The sequence below is a fragment of the Equus caballus genome, chromosome 20 (assembly GCF_041296265.1).
Source record: "Equus caballus isolate H_3958 breed thoroughbred chromosome 20, TB-T2T, whole genome shotgun sequence".
In the NCBI taxonomy this organism is placed as follows: Eukaryota; Metazoa; Chordata; class Mammalia; order Perissodactyla; family Equidae; genus Equus; species Equus caballus.
The window spans coordinates 67634706-67647223 of record NC_091703.1 but is presented as its reverse complement, the minus strand read 5'-3'; the positions used below and the strand labels follow the sequence as shown (position 1 = coordinate 67647223).

At 40.6% G+C, this 12518-nt stretch overlaps 1 protein-coding gene across 14 annotated transcripts in view; it reads right to left on the bottom strand.

The window, feature by feature from the left end:
- Window positions 1-594: 594 nt before the first annotated feature.
- The window catches only part of KCNQ5 (potassium voltage-gated channel subfamily Q member 5), a 470944-nt gene continuing 459020 nt past the window's right edge, over window positions 595-12518 (bottom strand). For all 14 annotated transcript variants that reach the window (XM_070244825.1, XM_070244827.1, XM_070244826.1 and 11 more), the window contains 3 exons: window positions 8586-8717; window positions 6744-6870; window positions 595-5020 (listed from right to left, as the gene is read on the bottom strand). In XM_070244825.1, the coding sequence (XP_070100926.1) occupies window positions 4058-5020; window positions 6744-6870; window positions 8586-8717 (1222 nt within the window). In that variant the 3' untranslated portion in view covers window positions 595-4057. The remainder of the gene's footprint in view (window positions 5021-6743; window positions 6871-8585; window positions 8718-12518) is intronic.

The window sequence follows — 12518 nt, the reverse complement described above, 5'->3', positions numbered from 1 at the left end:
AGGGCTTCACTGCTTTATGTTCCAGACTTTCACATCTGAGCCTCCTTTCAAATAATTCCACTGGAATCAATCGTGGACACAGCACAAAACTGCTAGTGGAACAGAAGGGCTGTGATCTTTTCAGGGAAGAAGACAAAGACCCCTTTTCAAGCAGAAGCCTCCTCAGGTAAGGAGAGCTGGAGAGGTGCTGAAAGTGGTTCTTCTGTGTCACCAGGGCTGCAGCATCTGGGCACTCACCTCATCCCAATTCCTTATCTCTTGCCTAGCAAACCCTTTATCACAGTTAACACAAAGCTCTCATGCACTGGTATCTGAGCTTTGAGACATCAAAATAAGAAATTTAAGATATATATAATATAATAGATATCAAAATATATATTTGATATAATATCAAATTAATTATTCTTATGATACCCTCAAAAACATTTGCAAATTTCTCCCCTTCCCAAATTACCAATGATTTCTTCAGCAACATTGCAAAAAGATAATTTTTATATTTCAGCACAAAATCTGTGCACAGTTCGTTTGATTGACTGGGATCAGTGAGTTCAGACCCAACCGGTTAGTTCCAGATAAAAACAGTCACACTAGCTGTTTATAGACATATTTTTAATGTTTTACTTTAAAACAAATAATCCCAGTAAAAGAGAGCAAAGGAAATTACATTTTAATGATAGCTTGAAATGGATATGATAGTCCTGATTTATTTGTTTTCAGGAAACAAACAATTGTACTGTCATACATGACTTTTAGAATTGCTCACTTAAATGCACATAATTATATTAAATTGTTTCTCTTACAAAAACACAATCACATCATTTAAGGCAAAAAAATCGGCTTCTGGGGAGATAAGTTAACATTATGATATTTTAAAAATCTGATTGAATGAAGTGCTCCATTAATTTAATTTATCGGGTTTCATCATTTCTTATAGTTTTGCTTTGCAAATGGGCATAAGAATTAGTCACTTTGTGCCTGATTTCCTCCTTTCTATTAGACTGGTTTTACCTGCAAAATAAGGACTTTCAGAATCACAGTCAATGGGAGGTAAGAAAGGCACCTTAGAACAGGAGGTGAAGATTTAAAACTCAATAAAGTGTCCTCTTTAAACAAAACTTGCAACCTACAGATATTAATTCAGTTGAACAAAATGCTAACATTTAGATCAGACACAGCAAAATTTTTGAGTTAACCTCATATAAGGGATGTTTGCAATTAAGTCTTAGCTTGATCACTCTTACAAGTTGAAGAAGGCAGACAAACTTGGACTGAGACAGCATGTGGCTGCTCAGTGCTCCATCAAATTGTGCTTCAGGATGCCACTAGGGACTGACCAATGGGCTTTGCTAAGTGTAAACAGGAGCCCCTCTCAACCCCGTAGAGAACAACACAGCGGACAGAAGCCTATAGTTTCACACAACACAACTATCATTAGCATCTAAGAATTGTTGTGCTGGAGTAAGACAGACACAAATGGTCATGGCTTCAATGTATGAAAGTTTTTCACAACATAGTTTGCCACATTTTGCTATAATTAAGACCTCAGTGATGCATTTAGGTTTTGTTTCTGAATCTTCAGTCTTCAGAATGCTGGATGAACTGTACTGTGTCTGAGGCCTAAAGAGGCCCATGGAGGGGTCCCCAGTACATTCAGAATTCTGCTGCCAGTGGGGTTTGACCCAGGACAGAGCATGTCCGAGAATCAGTGCTACCTGAAAGTCGCTGCCTCCCCCTCTGCCCTCACTCGTACCTGGAGAGAGCCTGAGAGTGCATGGCAGGTGTGTGGCTTCAGTCAGTGGAGTGGTGTGCGTGTGTGTGTGCACCTCTGCAGCCTGCTGGGGAGGGTGTGTCACAACTTCAGGTTGAGTAGAGACATGGATGGATGAAAAATTGCATTTAATAATTTACTAAAATTCTATATTTCAAAAATGAAAATAATTGCTTTAACAGCTTGATAAAATCTTCTTAACTGGAGTGTAAAATTTAGACTATCTTCTATGTGTCTCTAGCAGCCAAGAAGATTTTGAATGATACACTCCAGGGGAGTGTGCTAGAATCCAGGTGGGGTGAGAAGAGAAAGCTTTCAAAATTTCAGTGTTTATCAAAAGGAACAGGATTTTAAAAGGTTGAAAAGTACATTTTGGGTAGAGTGGACGAGTGGCCTACTTGGGGATGAAGGCTGGTTAAGTCCTGGTGGAGTTCAGAAGCAAAATGGTGGCAGGGATGGATAAGCAGTTCACGGAGAAGACAAGTAGCAGGAGAGTCAGGCATGGAGAAACTGGCGCGGCAGAGCTGGGAGGGCTGGTGGCTCTCAGGGCAGCCCCCTGCCTTTGGATAGCAGGTTGATATCCCTGCTCATTCGTCCTGGCTGCTGGAGAAGTCTTCTGGAGGCACCACTATGGGCCAAGGAAAAAGCTCTTCCTCTCTGAAGTCCTCCGTGGCTAGAGTTTAACCGACTTTAAGTTATCTTGCTTCCCCTTGCCTTTTGAATGTCATTCCCTGAGCAGAAGCTCTGACAGTCTGAGACAGCTGGGCTGGTTTCTAATAAGCAGTCAGCACTGCCTGCTTTCTGGTAAGTACATTTTTTATTTTGTTTCTCTTGGTATTTTTGCGGCCATGCTAAATGATTAAGTGTTTTGTTTTTGTTTTTTTTTTTCTTCTTCTCCTCAAACCCCCCAGAACATGGTTGCATATTCTAGTTGTTGATTAAGTGTTTTGATTTGCAGACCCTGCCAGTGTTGTCTGGCTTCTCACTGTAAATGTTTACACCAGGAAACTGAACCAATAATTTCAGATTTGAGGCAACACTCTGGGAAGAATAGAAAATGTTCACTACAGTATAAAAAGTAAAGGAAGTTTAGTTTTAGCCTTTCATATGCAAAAAATGAGACACAACAGCAAAAAACATTCAGGACATATTAAAAATAAATACCTTGCAAAACTTTCTGCTTATATATAAGAATAAAGGACGAATAAGAATGGGTAGCTGAATTCCCTGGCAATCTTCATTTTCTAAAAAATTGAGTTGTTTTGTTGTGGCTGATGTCTCCCTCCTGTTGCCTTCGAGGGAAGGCATTTTCCGTGACTTTGCCTGCCTGCCGGTGTTGTGTCTGGATCTTTTCTGGCCTTTCCCATCTCAGCCTTGCTCACATGTCCCCTCCCTGGGATCCCACCTGTACCTCAGCTGCCCATGCTCCCCTGCGGTGGCAGTGCTGGCAGGCCTGCGGTGGGCCGCTGCAGAGAGGTCAGTCTGCCTGCTACCTTCTGCTGACCGGGTGGCACTGGCTCCTGCAGAAGCTGACCACTTGTGATGTTGACTCAGCCAGCACAGGATATGTTTGCATGAAGTCACACACGTCCAGTAGTCAGTCCATTTGCCCCACTGGCCCTGAACTTAATTATTTGCACATTTTCTAATTGAAGAACATTCTTGTCATAAAAAACAACATGAACATGATGTGCGAAGTTGCTCGCCACAGCGTTGTCACCAAAAGCACACAAACTGACATTCAAATTACATTAATAATAAAATGGTTAAGTAGGAATAGGTTGGCACATATATCTTGAAATAAGCAGCCATTTCTATTATTCGCAAATTCTGCTTTACTCAATACCTTTAGCAGCTGTTGACAGCCATTGTGTTTAAACACACATTATGGCTAATTTTGAAAACGTATTTTGTATTTAACGACACAGCAGAAATGCCTGGAATTTGAAGGTGTTTACTCCCATAATTTCAAAATACACAGTCAAATCTTCTAAAGTACCTGATCGCGACATTTTCGTACACTCCGTAGCATTAGCAGTGTCTGGTTTTCAGGATTTTTAACTCGAGGTACATTACTAAATGAGTAGGTTAACGTTGATGTACCTTGGAATTTCAGCCGTCCCTAAACATGCATTTTCATGCAATTGAAAGATAACAGGCTTATAAACTAACTTTCATGTTCTTCCCAAATCTTGCAATTTCAACTTTTTAGAAGGGCTTTCAAAATAGTTCATGCAATGATATGTAATGGCTAAAGGAACTGCAATGCCTAGAAACAAAGCGAGGAACTTATTTCAGTTTGACAGGAGGCAGGCTGAGGGCATCTGTACTTTCTCGTGCCTTACAAAGGCTCTGAGATGATCGTGACCTTCCAGTCCTTAGAGAGTCTGAGGCAAAAGCAGCTTCCCGGGCAGGCTGGGGCACAGCATCAAAAGCGTCTGTCTCCATCTCCTCGGGACCCAGCTCTTCATCAGTTATAAACAGCTTGGATTCCCTCCATTTGGGATAAAAATCTTGGCTGCCTCTGGAGCCACTTGACTCACTCCCTGAAAGCTGTATATTCAGTTCCTCTGTGGACCTGATCAGGTTTTGCACAGACAAAGATTTGCCCAAGTCCTTGGGCACCATGGGGTGGACAGACAACAAAGTTTCCCCTCCCATGTCAAAGCTTTTCCTCAGAGAACGGTCCTTGGTCAGATTTGACTGTGCAACCTGAATATTTTCCTTGGAGACAGCGAGGCAGGTGGTGACATCAGAAATGCTTTGCTGTAAGCCTGCGGGGTGTGTGTGCAGGGCCTCTGGCCTGGGCAGATGCTTGATGGCTGGGAGAGGAGGTGGGATCTGCAGAGTTGTTGGGGCTGCTGGCTTGGGTGCCACATTTATTTGGCTTGAAATGTTGCTGGCGGCTGCCACTGTGGAGCCATCGCTCTGACTCATTGGCACCTGTGTTGTTTGACTGTGCATAGTAGGGCTAAGCGCGTAGAAAGTCTGAGCACTGAACTCGTTTGGGGTGAGAATGAACTGCAGCCCGCGGGGGATGTTAGCACTGGCTGATCTGGATAAGCAGCCACTGTTTTGTGCGGAACTGGACAGCTCTTTGCTGTCCACAGGGCTTTGATAGTCAGACGTCTGTTCACATTCAAAAGGTGGGATCTGGAACGAGGCCAAGGTGAGGGCTGACGCAGAGCCTTTCCGGAGGACCTGCTGATATATGTCTAGCAGGCAGTCCAGCTTGGACTCAATGGACTGCACCTGAAAATGGGGAAAATGGTTACATATGAGCACGGCCTTCAATTCTAGAATCAAAAGATGAGGTCAGGGTGTGTTAATACAGTTAAATACTGAGCATAGAGTCTGACGGGGTCCTGACCCTTAGCACTGTCCTAGAAGGCCCCGCCTAAGGGGTGGGGCCAAGGGAGGACTGAAGGGGAGAGGGGTGCTTTGGCTTTGACATGGGTGCCCCACCCTCAAATTCTTCAAAATAGACACTGATGTTCTCCAAAACCATATCAGAACTGTACCAATGCAGCTTCAAGACTGCCCAGCCCCTCCAGGTGCCTTTCCTAAGCCTCTTCTGTGAAGACATTCCAGGACTCTACTGCGCTCTAGTAAGGAACTCAGCCTCTGAGGAAACCAAGATCTTAAATATCAGTCTAGGTGATTCTGAGTTTAAAAATAAAGGTACAACACGTTTCAGAATTAATACTTGGAATATTTATGATTGGATCGATGAGAATTTGATCTCTGGAAAATTGTCTTTCTATGAGAAGATATAGCCTCAGGGTTAACAAACATTCAATCTGTCATCATAGCTATAATGAGATTTTTTTTTCTTTTTTAAAGAGTGAAAAGAAAGGAAATGAAAATAACCAAAACGTGAATGAAAAATAAATCTTTGTTATTTTACTGTTGAAAATCTATATTTGCTTCCAGTTCAAGTACTAATTAAAGAGATGAAATTTTCTATTCCTCATACGGAAATCCAAGTGTTTTAGAGAACACTGTCTACATACAAAGAAAATTTAATTTCATTCACCCTTTCTTGATTTTATTCCTTTTTAAATATATTGGTCACTAAAATATATCTGCGATATTGTGATTTATAGTAAGAAATATATATTTGGTCTTTGTCCACTGTTCCTGGCTCACAGCTCCAGATACTTTTGTAGTTTCCTAAGTGATAAAAGCTTGAAGGCATCTCTTATGTTAATAAGGTGACTATTGGGGTGCAACTAAGGATAGGCTGGTTGCCCAGAGAGACAATCATGTGACTAGAAGCTTGCAACTTTCGACCCCACCCCATACCTCCTAGGAGGGGAGAGGGGGCTGGAGGTTGAGTCAATCACCAGTGGTCAATGATTTAATCAATTGTGTCCATGTAATAAAGCCTCCACAAAAAAGCAAAGGAATGAGGTTCCAAGAGTTTCTGGGTTGGCGAACACAAGGAAATTTGGGGAGAGTGGTGTGCCTGGAGAGGGCATGGAAGCTTCCTGCCTTTTCCCCACACCTTGCCCTGCGCATCTCCTCCATCTGGCTGTTCCTGAGTCATTTCCTTTCATAAGAAACCAGTAGTCTAGTGAGTAAACACCTTTCCTGAGTTCTGAGCCACTCCAGCAAATTAATTGAACCCAAGGAGGGGGTCCTGGGAACCTCAGATCTGTAGGTGGTAGATCACAAGCACAGGTGGCAACCTGGGCTTCGAATGGCGTTTGTAATGGTCCCAGCGGGACTGTAGTGTAGGACTGAACCTTTAACTTAGGGGATCTGACACTATCTCTGAGTAGATAGTCTCAGAATTGAGTTGAATTGTAGGACACCCAGCTGATGTCAAGGAATTGTTTGTTGATTGTGTGGGACACCCCCCGACATATACACACATGTTGTAAATTGGGGCTCAGAACACCTTTTAACATCCAATTGATTAAAAAAGAAATTCTGGCTAAAATGTCAACTAGTATAGTTAGCTGAGTCGTACCTGTTTTTCAACCTTGACCACCCGGCCGAGCATACTGAGGTCATCTGTGGGCTCGTGTTCTGCTGGCATTTTCTCTCGGCTCTTCTTATCTGACGTGATCTGCCCTTTTCCAAGAATTTGATCAACACTATCAGACAAAGAGGAGATCTGATTAGGAGTGCTGAGGTTGGAGATTGCCCTACGCCAGGATGAAGTGTTTTGAAAAGAAAAATTAAATACAATTATATTTAGTTTATAAGATAATATAAAAATGAACTTATTCCAGTTGATGCACTCATTTTCTTAACATAAAAATTACATATAAGATTAATTTTCTCATTTCTGGTTCTTGATGAAATCACTTATGGGAGATCTTCTGGAGGCAAAATTGTCCTAAACTACAAAGTAATTTGTGTTTCCATATCTGACTAGGCATTTTCTGAATTCACTACTTAAAATACAACAAAATCCTGATTATGATTATTTCATGTTAATAGTACAGATTATTCAATGAGCATTTATTGTACATCTGATATGTAAGATATAAGCAGATAAGAGTGTCTCTGTCCTTTGGAATTCTAGTCAGAGAACATCCACTACATGAGCCAGAAACTCAAGATTAGTTCTGTAAATTCTGTAGAAGTTCAACTTTATAAAAACCTTGGGAGGCATAGATAGTTCTATTAAAGGACTTAGAAGACCCCAGCCACCTATGCAGAGATTGTAACATGACCACAGGAAGAGTTAAAACAATTTCCAAGGAGAATTGATCAGCCTAAATGGGAATTACTTTCTTCTGTTTTGTGTGTTTCGGAACTGCATTATCAGGACTATTGACTCAACCTTCCAGTTTACTTTGTCTGCATGGAAATACAAGCATGACTACCTTCTGCCATGATGTCTAATCTATTAAACTGCAAGCTCTATAAGGACTGGGTCATGATTTTATTAATTTCTGGATGTCCACAGTGTGTGGCACACATTGCAGGCTCCATAGTTATCTGCTGAATGAATGAACAAATGGCGATTTCTATAATTGATCAATGGATGCTTTACTAAGGGCCTCGTATAGGCCTCACACTGGGCTCAGTGTGTGTGGGCATGCAAACAAATGTTTAAGACCCAGTCTTTATGTTTTAAGAACTGTTCAATCACAAATGCTGGTAATTTGTGCCTGATAGTAAAGCAAATCTCTTAAAAACTGAATTGATTAATATTTTGGCTTTAAGATAAAACAATCAAACACATGAAATGACATACTGAACTCATTTCTTTTAGTCATTCAATCGGATGCTCACTGGAAGGACAGTGTGTGCCTGGAGTGCACATGAGTGGAGGGACAGACCTAGTCTCAGTGTAGAGCCAGGAGGACAGGCGACAACACAAGAGCCCCCGGCTTTTGCGTCTGGACTGGCACAGCTTGCCAAGGCTCTGAACGCTGCTGGAGGTCGGGGAGGGAGAGGTCTGCCTTTGTGGGCCAGACAGGTGAAGTGTAATGAGAGAGGAAGACTAGCTTATTCCTGAAGGATGTTGGGATTTACATGATAACAGAAGAGCAGCAGCAGCAGCGTTTACTGAGCGCTCGGCTTACAGGCACGAACTCACTCAGTGCTCATGATTGTGAGGGAAGCACTAACATTATTCCCGTTTTTACAGATGATGAAACTGAGACCCTCAAGAGTCGGAGGCTTTTAATGCCTGATTTACATCCTTAAATAAAATCTATGTTAAAAGCAAGTCCAATTCTCCACTAAAAATGAATTAGAAATACGAAATTGAAGAGTTTTCTCTACTACAGAAAAGTTCTTCCCAGATAGTCTTTATGCCTCGTCCTTTACAGCACAGAACTCTTTCATTGCTTACCGTGTTTGAAGGCTTTTAATTCTGCACAGCATGTCGAGGTGGCCAGCAGAATACTGTTCAATGACATCTTTTACATCATATGGACGTAATGTTTCCTTAAACTTCCGTTTTGCAACATGAAATTTCATAATTCTGTAAGAAAAACATTAATCTTTATGACTTTGCTAAAAGAAGTTATTCAAATAGCTTACTATTAAATATAAGAAACTCTGAGAGAGAAAGTTACACATCAAATTATCTCAGGCTCTTATGGAAACGCAGCCTAAAGCCTGAGGTTACAGGGGGCAATGTAAGAACACCTCATGTAAGACACACCTTGAGAGCAGAAAACACACCAGAGAAAGAGACTAAATACTAAATGTTGCACCTTTTTAATGTCCGTTGAAACCCTGAGTTAAAATTAAAGTCAAAATGCAATTCTATCTTTTCCATGTAACCCCAAAAAGCAAAGACATAATACCTAGTAATTCCATCCCTTAAAAAATATCAAAGTTGTTAAAATGGTCTTTTGTGTAACTACATGCATGTTTGAGATGCAGATGTGTCTGCAAAACTCTTATTCTCTCTAGAGAAGTGTATATTTATGTAGAAATTTATGAAAATTTTGCTTCAATAACTATTTCTGCAGAATGCATCTCAGTTAGCTAGCCATGTTTCTTTTGTCTCAAATAGAACACATTCGTCAACTGAGCTGGATATTTAAGCTTGTCGGAAGCAGAGATCTCTTGTCACAGCGTCTCCTTCAACATGGATCCCACGTTTTCCAAACAGTATTTCGTGAACAAATCCCATGATGCCATAAATAGCTAAGCTGCCTAAGACAACCAGTTACTGAAATCACTTGATATAATTTCTGGAGAAAACAAAGAAGAATAACATTTCAGTGAGTCTGTGTAGCCTCATGCAGGTACGTGTTAAAGCTGTCGGTGTTTCCTCACTATTAAATGGTTCACAGACGCTCATTATCACTCATGGGTCCCAGGCTGGGAATCAGCTCTATGAACCAAATTTTATTGTATTTGTTGGAAAGTGGGAGAATTAGGAACAAATGTAGAGTTTAAAAAGAAAATACTCATAACCTATCCTAAGTGATAGCTGATTGCAAGCAATCCAAATTTGTTTATTGGTTAAAAAGCCCCAAACTCTGCCTTGTAATTGTATTATTAACTTCAGATTAATTGTATCCTAACTATTCCTTAATCATTTATCATAATATTCTTATTCTCTCTCTCTACCACATTATCTCTACCAATCTATTCTTTATTCAGGATAGACTTTTTTGTGTGTTTTTTTGTTTGCAAGGACATTTAAGCTAAGTTATTCCACAGAAAGTAAAGGAAATCTGTATTTTCATTTAACCTCTTAGTATCTGGCTTTGGTTCCAAATTCATTTACTAGCATCTAGGTTTGATTGGGGCTCAATCTCCTATATTGAAGAACTGAGAAAAAATAACAAAATAAGTATTCTGTGAAATTTCTGGGCCTGAGTGATTACTTCTGAAATATGTCTCTCCCCACACGAGGCTGTTGGCCATGAGTCGGCCGCGATGGGCTCCTTCTATTCAACAGTCCACCACTTCCACCTCGGCTGCTGCTGTCCCTCCTCCACCCTGTGAGCTCAGAGCTCAGCAGGTTCCCGATCCACAGGAGAAAGAAGCATCTCTTGAATAGGAGGAGCAAGGGCAGAAAGAGAAAAAGAAGAGCTCCTCTAATTGGTTGGTATGGAGAACACAACCAGAAGAACACCTCGCCCTCCTTGCTTATCTTCAGAGCAGCCAGGGGCGCCTGGGTGGGCAGGAAGGAAAACCATCTTTATACATCCCAGGGTGGTGTTTTGGTTGTCACCGTTTGTGTTTTCAATATTACTACCACTCGTGTGAACGACTTTATATTCTTATCTTCAGCATTTAATAAGATGTTCTTATCTCCCTTTTATATTTAGGGAAACTGAGGTTCCAAGAATTTATGTGATTTGCCCCAAAACAGGCAACCAGTATGAAGCAAAGCCACAATCTCACCCAGATCTGTCTAGTTCTCAGCCCACATCACCTCCTGGTTTCCCACGGCAGTTCACCGATGGTGAACTTTCCCGTGGTGCTGGGAGCCAGCCCACAGGCAGAGTACAAGCTTGGGCACAAGTCGGTGGGTTCCAAATGGCTGAAGCCCAGGTGTCTGTGGCTGGGGCAGGTCAGCCCAGAAGTCGACCCACGTGCTCCAAACTGAGCAGCCTGTTTTGCACTAATGGAGACCTGCCCTCGTTCCTTTGTAAAGTTGCGTGAGTTCTCTACAGTAACCTGTTTCAAAGCTGCAAATTGCTTTTCTATTTTCCTTTCACAAATATTTTAAAAGAAGGAACAATTTGAAGACATTTGCTAGGCAATATTACGCTCTAGCCCTCAGTCATATTTTATGCAGTCTTTAAATAACTCCATTTTTATTTACACCATTTACTATATAAGCTGGCCAAATTAAAAGGAAATCCATGTTTTATAATTTGACCAATCGATATTAAACAGGACACTGGGCATCTTTTGTTTATTTCAGTGTGGCCATATGATGATAGGTATGCAAATTAGAATAGATATTAAACTTCTTAACAGGCTTACCACTTATTTTACACGTCATATTGCTCCTTATGCGGTATTGCTTTCCCTCCAGTGCTTTACTTACAAATTTTCCCACTTTCTTGTGAAACAGTGAAAGTTGAATTAATAAATACCATTTCAATTATTTGGAAAAGAGGAGTATATGCAGTGATGGGCTGGAGCAGATTTGTACTGACTTCAAAGAGCTGATGTTACATATTTGGAATTTTGCATGTTAAACACAGCCATTATAAAAAATTATATAAACTTAAAATAAAATAAATCATATTAAAAACACAGGTAATACATACTCAAAACTCATCACTTCCTAATTATTTCACTACATGTTACACTCTGTGTTCTTGAGTTACACACACTATTGTATCCAGTGGAAATACTATCTAACATTGTAATATTGTACATTGTTCAGTGATGTCACGCTGATAGCTTGAAATCAGCGACAGGAGTATTTACACCATGGAAATTGACCAACGCCACAAAGCAAGGCTTTCCTCTCCAGGAGAGCTGTTTGCTAAGCGTTTATCAGTGTATTACCAAGTGTATAAAGCCAGGTTACCTGTTAAGGATTATGTATACTAAGATGGAGATCAAATAGATTTTCTTATCTGGTCTTGTTGTGGGTTGAAAACAAAAACATTGAAGACATCTGATGTGAGATATAGAAATTCTACATCAAGTAATATGTTTTATAAATGTGGAGGAAATGTTTAAAAGCAGAAGTATTTTTGACATCAATAATTTGCATAAAAGATGATGACAGTCACTTTGCTTTTGCTAAGGGCAGACCGAACACGTACCAATGGCTCTCAAATCTGCCCCCTCGTTTCCATCCGCACCACTGCAGCCTTAGAAAGAATACACCGTTCAAAATGCAAATGAGACCATATTACCACCCCTGGAAAAGCCATCATTGTCCTTCCATGGCCTATAGGTAAACATCAAATTCCTGAGCACATCCTATAAGGCTGTTTATGGACTGACCTCTACCTACTTCTCTCACCTCATCCCTTGCCACTTCCTCCTTGGAACTTGAGGTTCCAACAACAATAAAATATTTGCAGGTCCACAAAAACATCATTCAATCAATTATATACTTAAATTATTTGCACATGCCATTTCCTCTTCCTGAAATCTTACTGTATCTTTAAGACTCAGCTCTTTTACGAGTCTTTTATAAGTCACTTCTTTTATTGAAATTTCTGTGATTCTTCCAAAGCATTTAATCACTTATCTATTATCCTCTATTTTAGTATCTAACACACCACATTATAATTATTTCCTTATGTATCAGCCTCCTCCACCAGACTGGATGAGGTCCTTGAATGCA